The sequence below is a fragment of the Plasmodium berghei genome (assembly GCF_900002375.2).
Source record: "Plasmodium berghei ANKA genome assembly, chromosome: 10".
Classification (NCBI taxonomy): Eukaryota; Apicomplexa; class Aconoidasida; order Haemosporida; family Plasmodiidae; genus Plasmodium; species Plasmodium berghei.
Genome location: NC_036168.2, coordinates 1,434,183 through 1,458,607, shown reverse-complemented (window position 1 = coordinate 1,458,607; position 24,425 = coordinate 1,434,183). Strand labels below are relative to the sequence as shown.

At 21.9% G+C, this 24,425-nt stretch overlaps 7 protein-coding genes across 7 annotated transcripts; 5 read left to right on the top strand and 2 right to left on the bottom strand.

Moving 5' to 3' along the window:
- Positions 1-987: 987 nt before the first annotated feature.
- Positions 988-2,367, top strand: PBANKA_1035900 (glycerophosphodiester phosphodiesterase, putative; the record flags this gene model as incomplete). Its single annotated transcript, XM_034565464.1, has 1 exon — positions 988-2,367. One exon carries the CDS (start codon positions 988-990, stop codon positions 2,365-2,367), a length of 1,380 nt encoding a protein of 459 aa, XP_034422158.1.
- Positions 2,368-3,582: 1,215 nt separating this feature from the next.
- On the top strand, positions 3,583-5,310 carry PBANKA_1035800 (pentatricopeptide repeat domain-containing protein, putative; the record flags this gene model as incomplete). The annotated part of the gene is made up of 1 exon (XM_034565462.1): positions 3,583-5,310. One exon carries the CDS (start codon positions 3,583-3,585, stop codon positions 5,308-5,310), a length of 1,728 nt encoding a protein of 575 aa, XP_034422157.1.
- A 512-nt stretch (positions 5,311-5,822) lies between these two features.
- Positions 5,823-10,336, bottom strand: PBANKA_1035700 (WD repeat-containing protein 65, putative; the record flags this gene model as incomplete). Its single annotated transcript, XM_034565461.1, has 2 exons — positions 5,823-6,542; positions 6,734-10,336. The coding sequence occupies 2 exons, from the start codon at positions 10,334-10,336 to the stop codon at positions 5,823-5,825; spliced, it is 4,323 nt and encodes a 1,440-aa protein (XP_034422156.1).
- A 1,417-nt stretch (positions 10,337-11,753) lies between these two features.
- On the top strand, positions 11,754-15,140 carry PBANKA_1035600 (ATP-dependent Clp protease regulatory subunit ClpC, putative; the record flags this gene model as incomplete). The annotated part of the gene is made up of 1 exon (XM_034565460.1): positions 11,754-15,140. The coding sequence occupies one exon, from the start codon at positions 11,754-11,756 to the stop codon at positions 15,138-15,140; it is 3,387 nt and encodes a 1,128-aa protein (XP_034422155.1).
- Positions 15,141-16,067: 927 nt separating this feature from the next.
- On the top strand, positions 16,068-16,643 carry PBANKA_1035500 (vacuolar protein sorting-associated protein 29, putative; the record flags this gene model as incomplete). The annotated part of the gene is made up of 1 exon (XM_034565459.1): positions 16,068-16,643. One exon carries the CDS (start codon positions 16,068-16,070, stop codon positions 16,641-16,643), a length of 576 nt encoding a protein of 191 aa, XP_034422154.1.
- A 1,275-nt stretch (positions 16,644-17,918) lies between these two features.
- PBANKA_1035400 (glideosome associated protein with multiple membrane spans 3, putative) lies at positions 17,919-19,145 on the bottom strand (the record flags this gene model as incomplete). Its single annotated transcript, XM_034565458.1, has 3 exons — positions 17,919-18,145; positions 18,291-18,598; positions 18,829-19,145. 3 exons carry the CDS (start codon positions 19,143-19,145, stop codon positions 17,919-17,921), a joined length of 852 nt encoding a protein of 283 aa, XP_034422153.1.
- Positions 19,146-22,089: 2,944 nt separating this feature from the next.
- PBANKA_1035300 (radical SAM protein, putative) lies at positions 22,090-23,594 on the top strand (the record flags this gene model as incomplete). Its single annotated transcript, XM_034565457.1, has 5 exons — positions 22,090-22,966; positions 23,074-23,135; positions 23,218-23,255; positions 23,352-23,401; positions 23,536-23,594. The coding sequence occupies 5 exons, from the start codon at positions 22,090-22,092 to the stop codon at positions 23,592-23,594; spliced, it is 1,086 nt and encodes a 361-aa protein (XP_034422152.1).
- Positions 23,595-24,425: the final 831 nt, after the last annotated feature.

Genomic DNA, 24,425 nt, shown 5'->3' with positions numbered 1-24,425 from the left:
CTAATTGAAAGCCACTAAGCATTCCTCAATACGCTCTATTTTCCAAGAATGTTCGTGAAAAAATAAAAAATAAAAAATAAAATAATAATAATAATAATAATAACAGTAACAATAGGCTATTCTAGTGATAATGTGAATATGCACAAGCTATAGTGAATTGTATTTCCTTTATTACATGTATGCGTGTGCGCAGTATATTGATTTCCGCACTCCCATAAATTCATATTATTATAATTAGTATATGCATTATATTTCAAAATGCTTTAATATTAAAGCGACTTCACTTATTTATAAAAACTAAACCATTAACCTAATCATATTAAAAGGCATATAAAACATATACATTAATTTAATATTATAGGATAGGCTTATTTAATTTTTTTTTTTTTCATTAACTCATACCTCAAGGTCTATTTATTAACATGCTTTTTTTTATTCTTTTTGTTTTTTGTTAACTTATAAAAAAAATAATTTTAAAATATATAAATATAATATAAAAATATAATATAAAAATATAATATAAAAATATAATATAAAAATATAACATAAAAATATAATATAAAAATAAAATATAAAAATATAATATAAAAATATAATATAAAAATAAAATATATCAAAAAGTGATCAAAAAATATTAATTTTTACTTTGCACTTATTTTTTTTTATAAAAATTAGCGATAAAGTGCTCTTGCATAATCTACCTATCTCTTACATCTCTTTTCGTGACCATAATTTTTACATTTGTTTTATTTATATAATTCTCTATATTTTTATTTTTTTTAATTGAACTCATTTATTTTTATTTTATATTGTTTAGGATTTACATAGCTTCACATAGTTATTCCTATCATTATTTGTTTTATTGGATTATTATATTTTTTATAACATTAAATGTTTCTAGATTAACTTAATTTTAAATAAAATATATTATTTTTTTTTCTTTTATTTGCTCAAATAATAAGTAAATTTGCGCGCATATAATAATAAATGAATACATATAATATATTAGTTATATTTGCTGTTTTATATGTACAAATACAATATGATATGGGGCGAGTTAAAACTGCAATCATAGGCCATAGGGGTTCTGGAACAAGTACTACTGGAGGGACTTCTATTTATCCAGAAAATTCTCTTTATTCTTTTAAATATGCTAGGGATAGTGGAATACAAGGTATTGAATTAGATGCATGGCTTACAAAAGATAACAAAGTAATTATTATTCATGGAACAGATGATAATGGTATATATAATACACTATCATGTACTGATGGGAATGAAAATAAACATATAGAAGATATGACTGCAGAAGAAATACAATCATATCATTTTAAAGAACCATGGTTAATAGAAAATGAAAATTTATTTGATTCAAAATCTGAAAATAATATTAAAGATCGAATAAGATTTTTTAATTTAGGAGAAAGTATTAAAACACAAAAAAGAAAAGAATATCTTGAATCTCGTCGTGTTTATTTAAATATGCAAGAAAATGAACAAATCGAACATTTATTTAAAGAACATATATTAAAAAAAAACATAAATATGAAAGATGATGAAAATAGCTTGGCTAGTATATTTCAGGATACTAAAAGCACACATTATAATTCAGAAAAAATTAATGACAATATGACTGAAGAAGAATTTATTGAAAATATAGCTTGCATTCATTGCAAAAATTTATATATTCATTATATTCAAAAAACAAATTATGATTTAAAAACAAAAATTTTATTTTTTAAATTTTTATCAAAATTCTATTATGCACCTTTATTGATTGATGTCTTAAATTTATATAAAAAAGATTTATCTTATGATATCGAATTAAAAGGAACAAATGAAAAATTAGGTGAATATGTTTTAGATATATTAGAAAATTATAAAGATTATAAAATAAAAATTAGTTCATTTAATTGGTTATTACAAGGAAACGAACCCGAATTTAATAATACATATAACGATTTTAGAGATTATCCAAAATATAATAGAAATAAAATAGATCAAATAAAAGCAGTATCAAATAATCGTTTAAATATACCAATTGCTTTATTATTTTCAGATGATGAACCATTACCAAATGTTAGTGATATTATGCAAACTTTGAATTATTATAATGCTGAATGGGCCCATTTTTCATTTAAATTAAGAAAACAACCACTTTTTATAAATTGTGACAATTCTAAAGTTGATATAATTACAGAAGAATTCATAAAATTGTTACATAAAAATGGAAAAAAAGTTATGATATATTGGGGAACTGAAGATCAAGATGAATATAGCGATATGCTATATTACATTAATATGAAAGTTGATTCTATTTGTCCTAACAGAATTGATATTGCAAAAACTGCATTACAAAATTCATAGGTTTAGAATTTTCTATTCATCCAATCAAAAAAAGATGGTGCCTCAAAAAAATAATATTTTACTTTTTCTAAAATTAATAATTCTGTGAAAAAAAAAAAAAATAAATAAAATATATACAATTTATTGAAAATTTCCACATATATATTATATACTACTATATTTTTTTCGACGCGTATGTGTGCATACATATAAGCGCATAGTATATAACATTGATTCAATAAAAAAAATTAACAAAAAATTATTCCACATATGTGGATATATATATATGCTAAGTATTTAATTAACAATTAGTGTCTTATTTGCTATCCATTTTTTTTTATAATTTTTTTGTATTTAATTTTTTAATTTGTTTATATTCGATTTATTAATTTTTTTGTATCCAATTTTTTTATTTGTTTCTCTTTTATGGCGCAAATACAAGTAGAATAATTATTACATATGATCCATCTTTTTTGTTTCGTTATAATATATATATATATTGTATATATGTAATATTCCTCGTAAAAATATGAATTTTTCATAATTTACGAGGTGAACAAATATTAACTTTAATAAAGTATTATTATTAAGAATATGTACTATGTCAAACAGGCAAACTATAGCATTTCTTTCACTTTTAAAAAATGTATATAATTTATTCATAAATAATAACCCATCTAAAAACATTTATTTGACTTTATTAGCAACAAATTAACATGTCATTTCCTTTGTTCGCTTTAAAAAATATTTTTAAATATTTGTCGCTTTTTTTTGTATATTATGACCAAAAGTTAATATTTCCTTGCACACATACATTACACTCATATATAATAATAATAATAATAATAATAATAAAATAATGCTCCTTTAAGCTCGTGCTTTTATATTATTCTTATTATAAATAATACAAAATCTGCAATTATACAGCATGTTTTTAATAAAATATCCATTTAAGTATATAAAAAAAACACAAATTCTTCCTGTTTATTTTTGAAAAAAATAAATTACAATATATATATATATATATATATATATAATCTGTAGAACGAATAATGAGAAATTAAACAATTTATAATTAACTAATCCTGCTTGAAAGTACAAAAGACGTGGTTGGATTGATATATGTTGGATATTTCTTTTTAATAAATATAATAAAGTATACCAAACTAAATGGCATATGCACATATGGAAATTCATTTAATATATCCAAAGAAATTAAGACTTTATTTTATCTAAATGATATTAAAACACTGGTATTACATATTTTTTATATTAAAAACATGTTTATGTGTTAATTTGAGAATAAAACAAAACAATGATGCTCTATTTTTAACCCCAATTCATAATGGTATAGTAAATATAAATACTACAAAAAATTTGAAAACAAACAGAAAAAAAATAATCAGTTTATTTAACAATACAAAAAGGATAACCCCAAAAGAAAAGAAATATAATTATAGAGCATATTCAAATGACAAAAATGGCGAGAACAATACTTCTAATCATGGGCCTGATAATCGAAATGATGACATTTTAAAAAAAAAATATTCAGAAAAAGAAATCGAACAAAGTATAATTCCTTTAAATATGGATTGGGTAAAAGTTATGAATCTTATTTCAGCAAGCAATGATGTAAATACCACTACCTTGGCTTTTAATGCAGCATTATCTGCTGTGGAAAAAAAAAGATGTTTAACTTCAATTATAGAATTGTTTGAAATAATGAAAAAGAAAAACATAAAACCAGATTTAATATCCTATAAGCTCATTTTAACGTTATGTGATAAGTATCATTTAGCAGATTATGCAGAAATATTATTTAACGAAATGGTAGAATCAGATAATATTAGACCAAATTATGAAATATATTCTATCATGATAAGTTGTTTTTCAAAAGTTGGGGATGGGTATAAAGCAAGTGAATTTTTAGAAAAGTTACGAAATGATCCATTTGTTGAAAATATAAAAGAATTGAATTCAAAATATGATAAAGAAAAATCAAATAGATGGGACAATACATTTGCACAAGTTAAATCGAAAAGTGAAGACAACAAAATAAATCATGGAGAAGATGATTCCCCTAATTATTATAATACTCAATTTAAAGAATTAACTGAAAAAATTAAAAATGTTGAAAATAATAATAAAATACAATATAGTGAATATGCTAATGTTATTTTTGCGTGTAACATATCAAATTTACATGAACATGGAATAAAATATTTTGAAGAATTATTAAATAGTACAAAATATATACCTTCTACGTTTATTTTTGAAAACATATTTGATCTATTAGGAAAAAATGGAAATTATGAAAAAGCATTAGATTATTATAATAAAATAAAAGATGATCCAAATTTTAAAAAATATATAAATGTAAATATTTTAAATAATATTTTAAAATCATTAAGCTTAAGTAATAAAATTAATATTATTGAAAATATATGGAATAATGAATATGATGAATTATTATTAACACAAAATTCAGTCTCTTATCAAATTATGTTAAATGTCTATAGTAATATTGATGATTATGAAAAATCCTTTAAATTATTTAAAGAAATGCAAATGAAAAAAATGTTAAATAAAAAAAATATATTACCATTTGTATATACAATTAATTCTTTTAAAAATTGTGGTATTTATAATTATTCTATATATGTATTAAGAATTGCCAAATTAATAGGAATAGTTGGAAAAAATATATTATTCTTATACAACAATGCTATGATTGCTTGCATAAATGCAAAAAAATATGACGTTATTATATCTCTTTATACTGAATTAATTGCTTTACAAGAAAAAGACACTTCACTTATCATAAACATCAACACCCTTAGTTTTGTTCTTTTAGCTTTTAAAGAATTAAAAATGAAAGAAGATTTTTCAAATTTAAAAAATCTAATTTTACAAAAAAATTATAAATTAACCCCACTTTGTTCAAAGGTTATTAATGAACCATAAAACTAGTAAAGCACGACTTAAAAAAAAAAAAATTCTTTGTCTTATTTATTTTTTTTTGTGGAATATAAATTAAAATACATATCAACCTCTTACAAAATATTATAATTTTATTGTTTATAAACATTATATATAAATTGATATTCGTCATTAATTTTTAAGTTTTGGGTTATATAACTACAAGCAATAATTTTGCCTATTATTTATCAGATAAGTTTATTTATGAAATACTACGAAATATGAATTCTCCATATCTCTATATATCAAGAGATAAGAATATATATATTTTTATTGTCACATATATATATATATATATATATATATATATATATATATATATATATATATATATATATTGTCTATTCATTTTTTTTGTGTATTCATGAAATATGTACAACCATTTATTTTTATATGTACTATCGCTAGCTGGCTAGCTAAAAAAAATGCACACACAGGTGTATGCCATATTTTCGTCATACTCATCATTTCTCTATTATATAATTTTTTTTATATTTTTAAAAACGATTTTTTCGGTTTTTAAGTTTTGCATCATGAAATTCGGATTTTAAAAAGTTTAAATCCATTTTTAAATCATTTATTTCTTTTAGTAATAACGAATTTTCATTCATCATTTTAATTTTTTCTATTCTATAAGCTTCCGTTTCTTTTTCCAATTTATCTTTTAATACTTGTATCATATTTTCTAAATACTCCTTTTGTCTAATATACTCTGAAAAAACATTTTTCGTATCATAGTTTTGAACATCATTAATTTTGTGAAATTTATTGTAAAGATTTAAAAATGATGAATTAAATATTTTTTTATCATGTAAATGCAAATAGCATTCTTTGATATGATCTTGCAAATTTTTTAAAATTTTTTCATAGTTCCCAATTCTTTTATTATAATTTAATACATCATCATGTAATGATTTTATTTTCATTTTATGCTCATTTATTTCTATTTGTAAGTTAATAGTTTTTTTATGATTATTTTCAAAACATTTTGACATTTCATCGATTTTATCCTTCATCACTTTTATTTCTGAATCTTTTGGCGATAAAGTCGATTCCAAGTCTTTAATTTTTTGGGATAAAACTATTTTAAGTTTTTCAAATTCTCTATTTCTTTTCTTTAAATTATCAATTTCTTTGTTTTTACCATCAATTTCTGTATCCTTGGATTTAATATTATCGTTCAGATTCTTTATATCGAGCTTTAGGCTTTCAATGTTCTAAGTGAGAAAATTATTAAAATATGCACAGAAAATGTTTATTATATTTCACAATAGTATATGTAGATATACTTGGAATGGCGAACAAGTTGCCCTTTGCATGCAGTAATACATGTCCGCCACTTTTAATTGGCATGCCACATAACTGAAAACAACATAAATGACATGTACAATTCATACTAAACACTTACCTCCTCCATTCGCTTTATCATTATACATTTTTTTAAGAATTTATCTTTTTCGAGATTGATACCCTCATTGAGTTCGTTTTCTATATATTCATGCAACTTAAATTTTCCTAACAAATCATACTTATCTTTTTTTAGATTATCAATTTCTTCTTCATACTTCTTAGTTAATAAAAGGATTTCTTCATCTACATCATCTTCTATTTCTTTGATATATTGATCCTTTTCTTTTTTCATTTGTTCATATTTCTCTTCGCTTTTTTGTAGACACTCGTCTTTTTTTTGTATTTCATCGTTTTTTTCTTGTATTAGTAAATTCATTTTTATTTCGTGTTCTTTTTTTAATTCTAAAAGTTCTAAAGTGGTATTTTTTTTATATAAATCAAATTCCTCTTCAATTTTTAAAAATTTTTCTTCACATATTTTATTAGTTAAATAAAATTGTGAATTTAGTTGATTTACAAAATATATATGTTTTTCTTCTAATTCGAATAATGATTCTTTACATTTATTTTCCATCTTTTCTTTTTCTTTAATTATATTTTTATTTATTTTCATTAAGTTTTTTAATTCTAAATCTTTTTCTTTTTTCAATTTCTTTATCATATTTTTATAAATAGATTCTTTATTTTTCATTTCAAGTTCCATTTGATTTTTTAAATTTTTTATCTTTTTTTCTAAATCTAACAATTCATTATTTTTTTTTTCTACATAACAAAAGTCTATCAAAATATCGTTACTCTCTTTTTCAACATCATCAAATATATACTTACTTTTATTATTCAAATCGTATATTGCAAAACTGTAATTTATTTCTCTATTTCCATCCAAAGTATCATCACTATTTATATCTTGAGATTCTTCATTTTTGTCTTTCCCATTATTATTTAAGTTTTTATCATTATCTTCTATAATAATAATTTTTGTGTTGTTATAATTACAATTTTTATCTTTTGCTAAATCCGATATACTCATTTTTTCTGATCCGACTTCTAATTTATCGTTAAGTGTTATTGTGTTTTCTAGCTTACTAATATTTGTGCATGTATTTACATTATATTTATTATCATTTTCGTTTTTGTTTTGATCGTTTATTTCTCTTTCCTCACAACTCTTTTTATCTTGACTAGTTATTTGTTTAACTTTTTCAGAAGATATATTATTTATTGATGCTAAATTTCTTGGAAACAATATACAGTTTTCTATTTGTTCAATTGAAAAAATATATACTTCTCCATTTTTTGAGCAACTAAATAACAACTCTTTATTAAAATCTAACTTTAAATTTACACAATTAGAAATATGACATGGAATTTCTAAATAAATACCACATAATGGTAAAACATAAAATCGAATTCTAGAAAAAAAACCATTATAATATGAACAAATTAAAAAAATATTTTTATATAATAATATCTTATTAATTTCATATTCAGATTCTAAAACACATTCTATTTTTGAATCACATAATTGTTTAATAGTTTTATCATTACAAGATAAATAAATAGATTTAACATTATTTGTCTTTAAATTTTTATTATTCTTATATTCACTATCATATTTAATTTGTTCCATATCATTGTAATTATTTAATCGATTGTTTACATCTCCTACATTTCCTGATGTGTCTATTGTTTCTAAATCTATGCTAAGAAATTGTTTATCCTTATGCATTATTTCTATATTTTTATTTCCATTATTATATAAGGAATACTCAAATAAATATCCATCCTTTCCTATCGAAAATATTGTAAAATCATTATGACTCCAAATTATGTCTGTAATATAATTAACATGTGATTTTAAAACAAATAAAATATTATATGTATAAGTTTTATAAATATATATTGTTGATATTTTTGAAACAGCCATCAAGTTCCCACCATTCGAAAATTTACAACATGAACAATTTTTTAAAAACAATTCTTTTTTTATTTTTAATTTATTATATAATATATGAAATAATCTTAATCTATCAGTAAAAGAAACTAACAATAAATGTCCAGAACAATGAATAGATAATTTTAATGGTTCATTATTAAATGAGTTTGAAATAACTAACTTTTTTTTTTTATAATTTATTATTTTTATTGTATTATCATTATAACACAAAATTATTAATGGGCATTTCATGCAAACATCAAAGTCATTTATTTTCGCTGAGCTTATATTATTCAATACTGTTTCTATATTTCTTCCCTCATCTTTTGTGCTATATTTAACTAAATATTCAGAATTTTCGTCATCTTTTTCCTTTATCAATTCAGAACCTAATGTCTCATATTTTCCACTTGCAATAATATCATTATTTTCGATACTCTCAATCTTGGTTTTACTTTTTTCGCCATTTTTTTCACCACCTTTTTCCAAACCCTTTTCGAGATTTTGGCCTCTAGAAAATTTCACTAAATGAGGATTTTTCACGTTCGAATTTGAAAGGCATATTTGATCCCTTTTTATGTCTAACTTTTTTATATGACCATCTTGGCCAATAAAATAAATGAATCGCTCACAAGATGAAATCAAAGAATATTCGTTGAATAAATTATTGTAATTAAAATGGATATAATATTTTAATAAATAGTTTAATCCATCATCAACATTATCATTAGAGCATTCATAAAAATATATATAATTACTATCATATAAAATAAACCCATTTGATAAACATGTCACTTTTAATATTTCACTACTTGCTATATGATCTTTATATATTTTTAATAATTTTTTTTTTATATTATAAAAAATTAAATAATTTTCTTTATTTATTAGTAACAAAATACCATCATTTATCCAACAACAATATGTATAGGTATTGTTAATTTTGTCGAGTTTTTTATTTTTTATTTTTATTTCTGTTAGATTTTCATTTGTATAATGGTACAAAAATATGTTTCTTCCTAATTGATGACTAGCTTTATTCATGTTATTATCACATCTACTATCACTATGGATAACTTCCCCAGAACCCATACATATGTCTATTCCTACATCTGGTAATTCCTTTCCACCATCGAATAACTTATCTTCATTTGTCTCATTATTCAAATCATTTTTTACAAAAGTTGATATTAATCCTATATAAGAAGAATTTTTATTATTCAAAAAAATTTCACAATTTTTATTAAATTCATAAAAAGGAAAAATTTTACTAAAAATTAATTTTCCAGAAAACCAATCATAACATAAAAATAAACTTTTTGTAAATCCATTAGTTATACAATATAAATATTTATTTTTTGAAGAAAAAGATATATTCATAATTTTACTTTCATTATCTGATATATTTAATATTAATTTTTTAATGAATTTATATTTATTTGTAAATATACATATAAATGGTTTATTAATAGATATCTCTCCTAATGCTAATAATTTTTTATCGTCACTTATACTTAAGCATATAATGCTATAACAATTCTCATCACTTAATATAAACCTTTGACTTTTGTCTATAATATTATGAACTACTCCATTGGTTCCTATACTATAAAAAATCGAATTATCATCCAATAAAAGAAATGGATTATGCACATTCAAATTTATTCCATAAGCATATATTGCTTTTGCCAAATATATTTCCTCTTTTTTTTTTTCCAAATACATTGTGATAAAAAAAATCCAAAGAAAAAAAAGGAAACGAAAATTTTATTAATGGAAAATATTAATATTTCTCCTCACAAAAATTATCGCCTTCTTTTATCCTTCTAATAATGTCAATCATATTAGAATATTATATATATATACATATTATGTACATATATATATTTATGCATATGCGTTTGTTATTTATTTATTTCCCCTTTGCCTACATTATTTCCCTTCAATTTTGTCTACCCAAATTATGAAAAAACAAAATTGCTAATCTAACAATCATATTAAAAATAAATTAAATCAAAAATAGTGAAATCGCCATTCTATATATTCCTAAAATGAGGATATACAAACATATTACAGAAATGAGCCTACACATAGATGTATATAATCCATTCCCCCCGAAATTAGGTGCAAACAGAGAAAAATAAATAGGGAAAAAATTGAGAGTGCACACACTCACGATCCTATACCAAATTATGTATCATTACTTTTTTTTAATTTCATAAAAATACACATTATAAAATTCAGTTTTATTTTCCATATATTCAATTTATAGCTCATACAAAATGACATAAATATATTATTATATTCACATAAAAATATTGATATCTTGGTGACTTGTTCCTATTTCTCTCATTTTATATATTTAAAAAAAAATAATATTTTCATACATCCATAAATGAACAAAGAGAAAAAAAGAAGCGTGAAAAAAAAAGAGAAACATTAAAAGTTATACATATAAAACTAGGTTAATGATAATTCGAAACACCATTTCATTTTCTGTCTCTTTCTTAAATGTTTTAAGATATAGGATACTTAATTAGCCTAATTAAAATATTATATATTTTTTTTTTTTGAAAAACATTTCAAGGTTAACTATTCATTAAAATTTTTATACCAAATTATTTCATTACTTCAAATTCTACAGTTTTTAAAAAAAAAAAAAAAAAAAAAAACTTAGTCATTTTATTTATTTTTTAACAATGCTTATTCGTAACATATATAAATATTTTGCAAAAAAAAATTATGGGTAATGCTTGTAAAAATAATATATGTGCAGTATATTATACTTGGGCCTATAAAAATATATTCCTATATATGCATATATATATATATATATATATATATTGTTGGTTAATTAAAAAATAAGTAAACATTTATAAATAACATTTGTTCACTAAAATTGTTGCAAAGTTTATGCATAGATGCATATGCATATTTATCTTAACAAATTAATCACAATGAACCTCTAAAATGGGATTCATATATAACTAAAAAACAAACTGAAAAAAAAAAAAAAACTTATGTATTATAGGAACACAACTCAACAAAACAAGTCTCAAATACTACATATGTGTATCTTAGCTTCGAAAAAATAAAGAGACGAATAACTATATGGAATCAAATTAAGAGAAAAAAATGGAAAATGAAAGATTATCACATTTTAATTGGGATATTTATGATATTAGGATTTGTATTAAATATAAAAATAAGTAAAAAAGTCAGTTTTTTAAATAATACTTGTAACTTAAATAAATACAAAGAATTCAAAATAAAAAGAAACAAATATATAAAAATCTATAATAGCAAAAATGATAAAACTAATAAACTTGTGTTTGATGAATATGACGAAAATTGTATAAAGGCTTTAATTATGGCTAGAGAAGTTGCTAAAAATAACAATGAAAATGAAGTTTTGCTTAAGCATCTACTTGTTGCAATAATTAAAACAGATTCACATATAATAGATCACATCTTTAAATATTTTAACATTTCATTACAACATTTTATAAATAAATTTAATACGGAAATAGCCAAAAATAATTTTAAAAAAATAGGACAAGAACCACATGATGATAATCATATTCAACCCCAGCAAATAGAGTTGCAAAAATGTAGTACTGAAAATAATGACCAAGAAAAAAAATTCATAAATAATATAATTGATAAGAAAATAAAAAACGAAGAATATAATAATGTTGTTCTAAACAAATTAGATAAAGAATCAACCAAAGATAATAATACTGAATTAACTAGTAACGAAAATTATGAATCTGAAAAAATTACAGATATATTAAGTAACTATAATAATAATAATAAAATGGAGAAAAATGATATAGATACTGAATCGATAACACATCAAAACGAAGAAGAAAAACAAAATGATGAAATATTTTTAGTTAATAATAATAGTGTCAAACGAAATAGCCAAAAAGAATTAAAATTGAATAAGGAAATAAAATTTTCAGAAAATTGCAAATTAGTTCTTCAAAATGCTATTTTAGAAGCAAAAAAAAAAAAAAAAATTATTGTTAATCTTACTGATATATTAATATCTATGATTAATATTGCTCAGGAAAATAAGGAATGCGATTTTGTAAAATATTTAAATGAACTTAATATAAGTTTAAGTGATTTAAAAAAACAGGTGAATAATTATGACGAAAATAATTTGAACTCAAATCTTATTCATTATTCGATTATCAAAAATACAATTCAAAATCATGGAGAAAATAATAATGAACATCAAGTTGGAAATAAAAATTTGAATCATTATTCTGATAAACAAAATAGAAATATGCCTGACCAATCAAACAATATCATAAACAATATGAATAACGAATATATAAATCAAGAAAAATATTTCAAAAATAATGATGACAATAATTTTACACAAAATAATAAATTTATATCTTCAATAATTACAAAAGATTGCTTAATTGATATGATACAACGAGCATTTGAAAAAAGGTTAGACAATTTTTTTGGAAGAAAAGATGAAATAAAAAGAATAATCGAAATATTAGGAAGGAAAAAAAAATCGAATCCATTATTAATTGGAGAAGCAGGAGTTGGAAAAACAGCTATTGTTGAACAACTAGCATATTTAATATTAAAAAATAAAGTACCATATCATTTACAAAATTGTAAAATATTTCAATTAAATCTTGGAAATATTGTAGCGGGAACTAAATATAGAGGAGAGTTTGAAGAAAAAATGAAACAAATATTAGCAAACATAAGTAAAGATAAAAAAAATATTTTATTTATTGATGAAATACATGTAATTGTTGGAGCAGGAAGTGGAGAAGGATCGTTAGATGCATCTAATATATTGAAGCCATTTTTATCATCAGACAATTTACAATGTATTGGAACCACTACTTTTCAAGAATATTCAAAATATATTGAAACAGATAAAGCATTGAGAAGAAGATTTAATTGTGTTAATATAAAACCACTTAATAGTAATGAAACATATAAACTGTTAAAAAAAATTAAAAATTCATATGAACAATATCATAATATATATTATACCAATGAAGCTCTAAAATCAATTATACTCCTTTCTGATGATTATTTGCCTAGTCTGAACTTTCCAGATAAAGCTATTGACATTTTAGATGAAGCTGGATCTTATCAAAAAATAAAATATGAAAGATATATCACAAAAAAATTAAGAAATGAAAATAACATTAAGATTGATCCAATTAAAGTAAAAGAAAACGTAAACACAAATAAAACAGATCATACTATAAATACAACTTCTAACAAAATCGACAATAATTCTACAAATATAACATCTAAAATTGAATCTAATTATCTCATTGATGATCTTCATATGAAATATGTGACATCAGATGTGATAGAAAATATAGTAAGCAAAAAATCGTCTATTTCATTTATTAAAAAAAATAAAAAAGAAGAAGAAAAAATACAAAACTTAAAAGAAAAATTAAATAAAATCATAATAGGGCAAGAAAAGGTAATAGATATATTATCAAAATATTTATTTAAAGCTATAACAAATATTAAAGATGCTAATAAGCCAATTGGTACACTTTTATTATGTGGATCGTCTGGTGTTGGAAAAACATTATGTGCTCAAGTTATTTCACAATATCTATTTAATGATGATAATATAATTGTAATAAATATGAGCGAATATATAGACAAACATTCGGTCAGTAAATTATTTGGTAGTTATCCAGGTTATGTAGGATATAAAGAAGGTGGTGAATTAACTGAATCTGTAAAGAAAAAACCGTTTTCAATTATACTTTTTGATGAAATAGAAAAGGCACATAGTGATGTTTTACATGTACTATTACAAATTTTAGATAATGGATTACTAACTGATTCAAAAGGAAATAAAGTTTCTTTTAAAAATACCTTTATATTTATGACCACAAATGTCGGTTCAGATATTATAACTGACTATTTCAAGGTATACAATAAAAATTATGCAAACTTTGGTTTTAAGTATTATACTCAAAAAGATAAAATCGAAAAAGCAGAGCTTCAAAATCCAACTAATAGTAACACACATAATGATAAAGATAAAATACAAACAGATCTCGATATTTTCGAAGAAAAAATAAAAACAAATAAATGGTATGATGAACTTCAACCAGAAATTGAAGAAGAATTAAAAAAAAAGTTTTTACCAGAATTTTTAAATAGAATAGATGAAAAAATATTATTTCGTCAGTTTCTTAAGAGAGATATTATACAAATTTTAGAAAATATGATTGAAGATTTAAAAAAAAGAATTAAAAAAAGAAAAAAACTAAATATATTAATAGATGATAATATAATTAAATATATTTGTTCTGACGAAAATAATATTTATGATATAAATTTTGGAGCTAGATCAATTAGGAGAGCATTATATAAATATATAGAAGACCCTATTGCCGCTTTTCTAATTTCTAATGAATATGACCCTAATGACACTATACATTTAACCTTATTACCTAACAATAAAATTCATGTAAAACTACTAAAGCATACTATCACTTCGCTATCTTAATATCACTAAAATCTACGCTTAAATACACATTCATATATTAGTACATATAATATGTACTGATTATCACACTGTAGATTCACATTATTAAATATTCATATTTTTCAATTCCATTATAGTTAAATTTAAAATTATAAAAATTCACCTTTATCACATATGCAATAATGAAATTATATTCAACTGCCTCAAATATGCTAATTTGGAGTTTTACAGTATATAAATATGACTATTCGCCACATTAGGAACATATATATAGTTTGCTCCATATTAATTGTGAATTTGTAAAAAATAAAATAAATATATGACAATAAAAATGTTTAGCTATTCTTTATTTTTTCAATTTTTTTTCCTACTTGTTCTTTTTTTTTTCTTTATTTCCTTATTAAATACTATTTGTTTAAAACTGCTCGTATATGCATAATATATTGTTTAAATATTTGACTTTATGTAACAAGTTAAGCCCCTTAGTATTTTGCTATTTTTTTTATTCATATCAATTTTAAAATATATCATATGTGCATATGCATAATCTACATTTTTATAATGCGTATTAATTTCATTTTTTATTTACGCGTACAAAAGTTAGTATTTTTTTTAAAGAAAAAAATTTGTAGGTGTAAAGATATATAATTAAATGATTTTATAATTTATTTTATATTTAGAATAATTGTTATATTTCAACTTCAAGGTGTGTAATTTTATTCTTTCCTCCGGCATTTTTTTTTATTGGTGAATAAAATTTGAAAAAAAAAAAAAAAATTAAATTAGGTCATACATTATGAACATATTTATTTATTTGGGTAACAATAGTAGGTTGGAGACTGGAAAAAATTAAACTTTTATATAAGTATTGCTTATAAAATCTTTATAACTTATATTTGCTTTATTATATGGGCCTATTGATATATTTTTTCACTTTTTATATAACAAATGAGTGATAAATTAGAAGATATAGGGGAGTTTGTTTTAGTAATTGGAGATTTTCATTCCCCTATGAGAAATTTAGGATTGCCCGATTGCTTTAAAGATCTTTTGAAGACTGACAAAATAAAACATGTATTATGTACAGGAAATGTAGGATGTAATGAAAATTTAGAATTACTTAAAAATATTGCTGACTCTGTTCATATAACTAAAGGAGATATGGATAATAATTTTGATTTTCCTGAAAAAATAAGTATTAAAATTGGAGACTTTAAAATATCCTTAGTTCATGGTCATCAAATTATTCCTTGGGGCGATTTAAATGCACTCTTACAATGGCAAAAAGAATATGATAGTGATATAATTATTAGTGGTCACACACACAAAAATTCTATTAATAATTTTGAAGGTAAATACTTTATTAATCCCGGTTCAGCAACTGGTGCATTTCAGCCTTGGATTTCTAATCCAACTCCGAGTTTTATATTAATGGCAATTTCTAAAAGTTCTATTGTTGTATATGTATATGAAGAGAAAAATGGAAAAATGAATGTTGAAATGAGTGAGTTACGTAAGCAATAAATGTTTTTTTTTTGAATGCATAATAGCTAGCTATATTCTCAATTCGCTAGTTTTTATTTTTTTTTTGGGAGGGGGATATCCTTTATTTTATTATACATTTATATTTTTTGTTTTATCACATACACATTTTTAAATTTATACAAACAAGTTAATTAAATTTATTGTTTTTATTTTATCAATATAACTGCATTTTTTTGAAAAGTTGCATTTTAATCAATCAATATGTATGCATACAATCTATGGCTAGTCTAATAATTTCGTATGTATCCATGATAAACATAGGCTAGCCATTTTTTGCATTTACTCATTTCTTTCTGAATTTTTTTAAGCAAAACATGTGTTTAATATAAATAACAATAATAATATGTTCAGTAACAAAAAATCAGATAAATTATGACGAAGATATTCACAATAACATATGCATATTCCATAACTCATAAAACTATCCAATTATCAATGCCTCTTTTCTTTGAAATAAACAGTGAGATATTTGCATTTTATTTTCAATCGAATAAATAAAATATTAAAATCTTCACTTATATAAATGCATTATTATATTTTTCAAATGCAAACCATAAAGCTATGAGTAGACAAAAAAATAGTTATGATTGCACACATCAAATTATTTGAAATAAAATCATACAATAAAAATACGTGTTTAAAGACCAAATATTAAATGTTCTCGTTTTGTAATATTGTAATTTTTAAATGTATAATAATGTTTTTCCTTTTTTTTTGCTTTATAAAAAAAATAAATCTTTTAGTATAACAAAAAAAAGAGAAAGAAAAAAAAAACAAAAACAAAAAAAAATAATAAAAATGATAGAAAAAACAAGAACAAAAAAAAGAGAAACAATAAAATTTGCTGGAAATGCAAACATGTTGTACTGATATAAAACAGTTTCTTTGAACAGTCCACAATTAATTTTGTATATATATATATATATATAATATTATTATATAAAAGGAAGTGTAACATGTCTTTTTTCTTTTCCTTCTAATCATATAAAGTCATAATATATATAATACATATATGCACATTTTTCGAATGAGAAAATTATCAATGAAAAAATAAATTAAATCGTTACTATATTTTATAGAACTATTATTCAAATATCCTTATATATATACATATATATATTTGTTCTCGTTATATATACACAATTATTTAAACATTTATTTAATATTATTACCAAATTGCTATTATTATAAATAAATCATCAAATAAACATATGCATCATTTATTTTTTTAAACACAATTATATAAAAACAAAATTAAGCTGGATAGTATGCATTTTGCCCATCTTGTGGATATGGAGTATATCTTGAAAATTTCTCTACTTGTTGTTCAACATCATTTGTTAACTCTGTTTCATGTAAAGCTGGGGATACATGATTAACTTCGGGCTCAAAATAATATGACCATAAAGAGACAGCCCCTAAGGCTAACCATAGCAAAAAGTTTGAGTAGCTTCCAGAGTTACAGAATATTACAAATATTTCTAAAAGGGTTAATAAACAATAAATGAATGAGGAGATAATTCAGGAATTAAGAAACTACACGAATAACATATATAATTTGCAACTTATTTTTTAAAAAAGGTTACAAATTTTAAATGATAAATGAGAATCTTATTTCTTTAATACCTGTTAATCCAGCAAAGGCAAACATTATGCCATTTATATATGCATGCAAATCCCCTGCACCTTCATCATGATAAACTTCTAATAAATAACAAGCAAGGCCATATAATAAACAAGAAAATGCATGGACTAATCTAACAAAAATAAAAAAGACCCATTCACTTCCTCCTTCGTTAAAATGTAAATACCATTTTTTTGTATAAAATTTTGAAATATATAAATAAAAAATAAATTGTAATGTTGCACTTATTGTGTCTAAAAAAGAAGCCAATCTCAAAATTTTGGATCCAGCACGATATCCTCTTGCCCAACTAAAAAAAAAAAAAAAAATTAACAAAACTATAAATATGTATTAAAAATTATGAAAGAAAATACTATTGCAATTTTTTTTTTTTTCAAATTAAGCAAAAATTATTCATCAAATTTTATAATATCATAATTATTATTTTTGACTAATTGTGTGCATATATTAGTGAATAATATATATATATATACGCATATATGACATGATATAGACCATATTTTAATTAGAATATCTTACCATGTGTCATCAGCAAGAAGAACTTGAAAAGACATTACAAATATTGCTCCAATTAAATAAATGCCAGTCCAAAATGCCATAGAATTTCTGAATGATTGATCAATTCTATAATCATCGCTTATATTTTTTAAATCATAACTAAATAATCCCTTTCCTCCATTTGACCAATAGGACATAAATAAAAAGGTCAATGCTACAAACTCTAAAAAAAAACCTATCCTTAATGTCGATCCAAAAAAACCATTAATTTGAAAACATGGCCCTCTATTTGTATGACAATTATCATCAAGACCGTCTTGTCTCGTTGTAAACCACATTTTGATTAATATATATAAGATAAATTAATAAACTGAATATACGTTTGGAAGTATATAACTTATATATGTATGAGAAATAAGCTTAAAGTAATAAATGCATAAACTTTTAAATTTATATATATAAATATTTTTTACATAATAAATGTATAAAATATGTATATTCAAAGATTTTAAATAACAAAAAATATTTGTCGTCGATTTAGTTTATTTATTTACTAATTAAAATAATATTGTTGTCTTCACTCCCTAATCACTTTGCTTTTCTGAAAGGGAAAATAATAAATTGTTAATTCTATATTTAAATATTTCACAAAAAAGAAATAACGGGGAAATATAAAAAAATAATAATAATGTGTACAGTAAAAAAATTAATTTTATAAATATGATGTTGAATACATTTTTTATTCACTTGTATAAACATATATATATGCATAATATTACGAATTGAGAAAAAAAAATATAATAAAATAGGGAAATAATTTGAAAATTTAAGTGCAAATTTTATTTTGAGTAATTATAAATGGACATATGTGCATATTTGTTTGTATTACCTATGTTGTATATATACAAATGCTATCCACGTGTTTATAAAAATATAAATATATTATCTCATATATTTAATTATCTGTATACGTCTTTATATTACACACCACTATTACATTGAAATTAAAATTATGTTTCATTTATATATATCTAATATAAACTTTATTCTAAATCCATTTATATAATTGAAATAAATATGCAATACTTTAAATGATAAAAAAAAATATACAATACTGTGTTTAAATATACTTAAAATAATTTTTATTAACCATAAAATATTTTTTACAATAATGTGTATTTTAATGTTATGCGCAAGTTAATTGCACATGTAATGATATATGCGGAAAATATAACTTTGCAATCAATATAGAAATAATATATTAATAATACTTTTAAATAAATAAAAGTTCAATTGCCTTAATAAATTTTAATTTTCAATATTTATAATATGTTAATTACACTATTTTGTCATTCACACATTTTATTTTTTATTTATGTGTGTGTGTATTTTGTATTATATTTATTTTTATATGTGCGTAATTAAGTGCACATATAATTATGTATTTTATTTTTCTTTTTATTTTACATTATCATTTATAGTGTATTTGTTTCGTCTCCATTTTATTTTTCAATTAATACTAATTTATTCAAATTTTATGGTTCCAGTTTGTTTAGATTTTTTTTTTGCAAACTCAATTGTCTGTACAACTAATTATATCATCCAAAAATAAAACCTTTATTTGAGGTAATTCTTTAAATATTTTATAAAACTGAAAACTATAAATATACAATAATGTTTATTCATTCATATATTACAAAAACAAATAATTACAAAATATACACATATTAAACTTACCTATTATAAAAATATTTGTAAACCCGTCTATCCTCTTGTCCTATTCTCAAAAATAAACCCGATCTTTCTGTCATAAGATTGTATACCCTATCAACTCAGTTCAACAATCTATATATACATTTTATTTTTATTTTTATGATTAAACCCAAAGCACCTTTAAGCACTATTTCTCTTGTTTCTTTATTTAATAACTATATAATAAGACGTTGTTCATTATAAATATGTCTGTTAATAAATAATATATTAAAAAATTACAAATATATTAAAAATAGCATTACTAAATCAGTAATCGTTGTAAACCACGCATAAATATACTTGCATTTTATGCTTCATATTTGTATTTACAAAATCCACAATTGATCAAGCTCACATTTCACAAAGAAAAATATGGGATATACAAAATTCGTGTAACCATTTCTTATTTCATTCAAATATAAAAAGTTTGTTTTGGTCCATTTATTATCAATTTGAAAATTAGTTAAAATGAAGAATATACACCTTTGATCTTATAGGATACAAAAAATATGCAAATTATTTTATTTTGTTCTAAAATATATAATATATTATTTTTTTAATTAGCATAAATTTCTTTACATTAACCACCACATAATCACAACTTAAAAGTTATTCCTCAAATATGTATAATATATGCCCAATATTTTTTCAATTTTTTACTAATTTTATTATATTAAATTTAACATATTGCCGGATTTGTAAGGACATATCATATAGTAAAAATATTCACAATTTTTTAAACCCAAATTATATACATATACCTTTACCAAGTTATATATGCATGTGTATGTGAATTTATTCTACAAAATCCATACTATTCATGTATTATAGATCAGAAAATAGTTGCTTTTTTTTATGGCACTTGATATTTTTAAACAAATATTTTAAGCGGAATTTATTTTAAACGGAATTCATTTTTAATTCTACTATTCTTATATATATTCTTTGTAAATAATATTTTGAAAATTATTTATAAGAAAATTCTCGATGTTATAAACCCCCCAAAGGTATTTTTTTATAAGTCGTTCAATAAAATGTAAATAATTAATTATGTATTGGGGGATGTTGTACTTTGCAAAATAAATTATAGCATTTGGAAAAAAATAATAAATAAAATAAAAATAATAGGTAAATTTATCGTTAAATTTTAAATATATATATGCATGAAAACGGCATATTCTCGGTATATGGAAAAATAGTGTTATTTAAACTTGAGAAAAAGAAAAAACAAACGAAATAATATAATTTTCTTAGCATACAAATTCTATTAAACATAATGAATATCTATTTTTCGAATATCAAATAAATAAATTATATTCATAACGATTTTCCCGATGAATTGCCCAAAAACAATATCAATTTCCTCTTGTTAATATATATTTTAAATTCACCACCATTATTAAAGTGACACACATACAATGCATAGATATATGCGAATATTTAGAAAAAAAAAAATAATTTTAAAACAAATGGAAACTCATTCGAGCAACTTATAATAAAAAGAAAAAATGAAAATAATCTCAATACAAAATGGAAAGATCAAAGAGATATATGAATATTGTAAAAATGATTGAACGAAATAGATATGAAAAATATAGACTAAAACAAATAACTGATAATATATATAAAGGTAAAATTATTAATATTAATAATATGAAAAATATCCCAACAGATATAAGAAAAAATTTAAAAAATTTATTTAGTGAAAATATATTAAGCATAAAACCAATAAAAGAAGATAAATATGATAGAGCATATAAAATATTATTTGAATGTAAGGATAAAGAAAAAATTGAAGCAACAGCCTTAGATTTTGGATCACACACATCTCTATGTATATCAAGTCAAATAGGTTGTTCATTTGCTTGTAAATTTTGTGCAACTGGGCAAATAGGAATAAAACGTCAATTAGAGTTAGATGAAATAACAGATCAGTTATTATATTTTCAATCAAAAAATGTTAATATTAAAAATGTTTCATTTATGGGAATGGGTGAACCATTAGCTAATCCAAACGTTTTTGAAGCAATACGGTTTTTTAACAGTTCTAATTTTTTTTCTTTATCGAGTAGACGAATTAATATATCTACAGTTGGACTTTTACCAGGGATTAAGAAATTAAATGAATTATTTCCTCAAGTCAATTTATCTTTTTCCTTACATTCACCATTTACTGAAGAAAGAGATCAACTAGTTCCCATTAATAAGTTGTTTCCATTTCATGAAGTTTTAGATTTATTAGATGATAGAATAGAAAAAACAAACAGACGGGTATGGATAAGTTATATTCTTATTAAGGATGTAAATGATTCAACGGACCATGCTGAGGCTTTATGTGAGCATATAATTAAAAGACCACCATCTGTTAGATATTTGTACAATATCTGCTTAATACCGTATAACAAAGGTATGATATTTGTGCATCTTCTTCCTTCAATGCATATCATAATAGCCTGAGCTTTATCCTTTCGTCATTTTACAAATATTCCCCTTTCATTTCATATTCCATCTTAGCCAAGAATGTGTGTGATGAGTTTCAGAGACTCGATGAAGAAGAGAAAATTCGCCAATTCGAAGTAAACCCAATAAATTTTGTAATTAATTTTTTTTTTTTTTACATATTTACATATGAATAAAACTTTTCCCATCTTTTTGTAGAAAATATTGAGAAAGCACAGAATATCTTTTTTCTATAGGTATAGTATTATCAAAATAGTGAAATAATAAGCAAATAAAATAAGTAAAAATATACAACAAGAACATGCTTTTTCTTTTCTTTCGTTTTAAAATAGAAATTCTTTTGGATATGCAATTGACGCAGCATGTGGTCAACTATTTGCAGGTAATATAAACATCTTTATATATTTCATTTCATACACATTATATGATTCTTACTTATATAAAATAATTCTTATCATTGCAATTTTTTATAATTTCCCTATTTATATATCACATTAAAAATACCATCAATTTTAGACTATGAACCTAAAAAGACAAAGAAAATTACAGGTCCAAAAACGTCATTAATAGAATAGTAAAGGTTTGAAAAATTAAATTTGGACTTTATCTTTTTATATGCAATTATGTAGGAAAATTTATACACATATATATATGTTGAATAAAAAATCAATGTTTTTTATTTTAATTTAATCTATATATACATACCCTTTTTTTTTTATTTTTTTTGCACACAATATATAGCTAGCTTACCATGCTCATATATTTACTTTTTTGGCTAATCAATTTTTGTTTAATTTTCCGAAGTTTTAATCAATTTTTAACTTTTTTTATTAACTTTTTTTTGTTATAATTAAAGAAAATTTTAAAGAGTTTTTTATAAAAAAAAACATTATTCTAAAAATTTGATGTATCTACACGGCGTTGTTTTTGTTTCGTCCTTCAAATACAACACTTTAAGTTGGTATGCTATGTGCACATACATATATATATAATATTAAATTCGTGCCTCCGTACATTTTTTGTGCCTATTTTAATTATTTTTATTGTAATAATTTTAAAAAACAATAACTCACTTTCTTGTATTGCTATATTAAAAAATATACATATATTCATTGTATACTTTGATGAAAAATATGTATTATACTTTCTCAATGAGACCTAAATAAATGTGTACATATGTTACACTCTATATAAGTATTTTTCTTCATCTTCGTCTTTTTGTTAAAATAGTCACGTATTTATTCTATACACTATCCATGCACCATTCTATATGTTATAATTTACTTATGTCAATTAGCTATTTTTATGAACATCATAAAAAAAATATGTTTATTCTAACCAATACATGCAAGAATTCATATATCATTTAAAATGGAATGTGCATAAATGTACAGAAACATATGAAA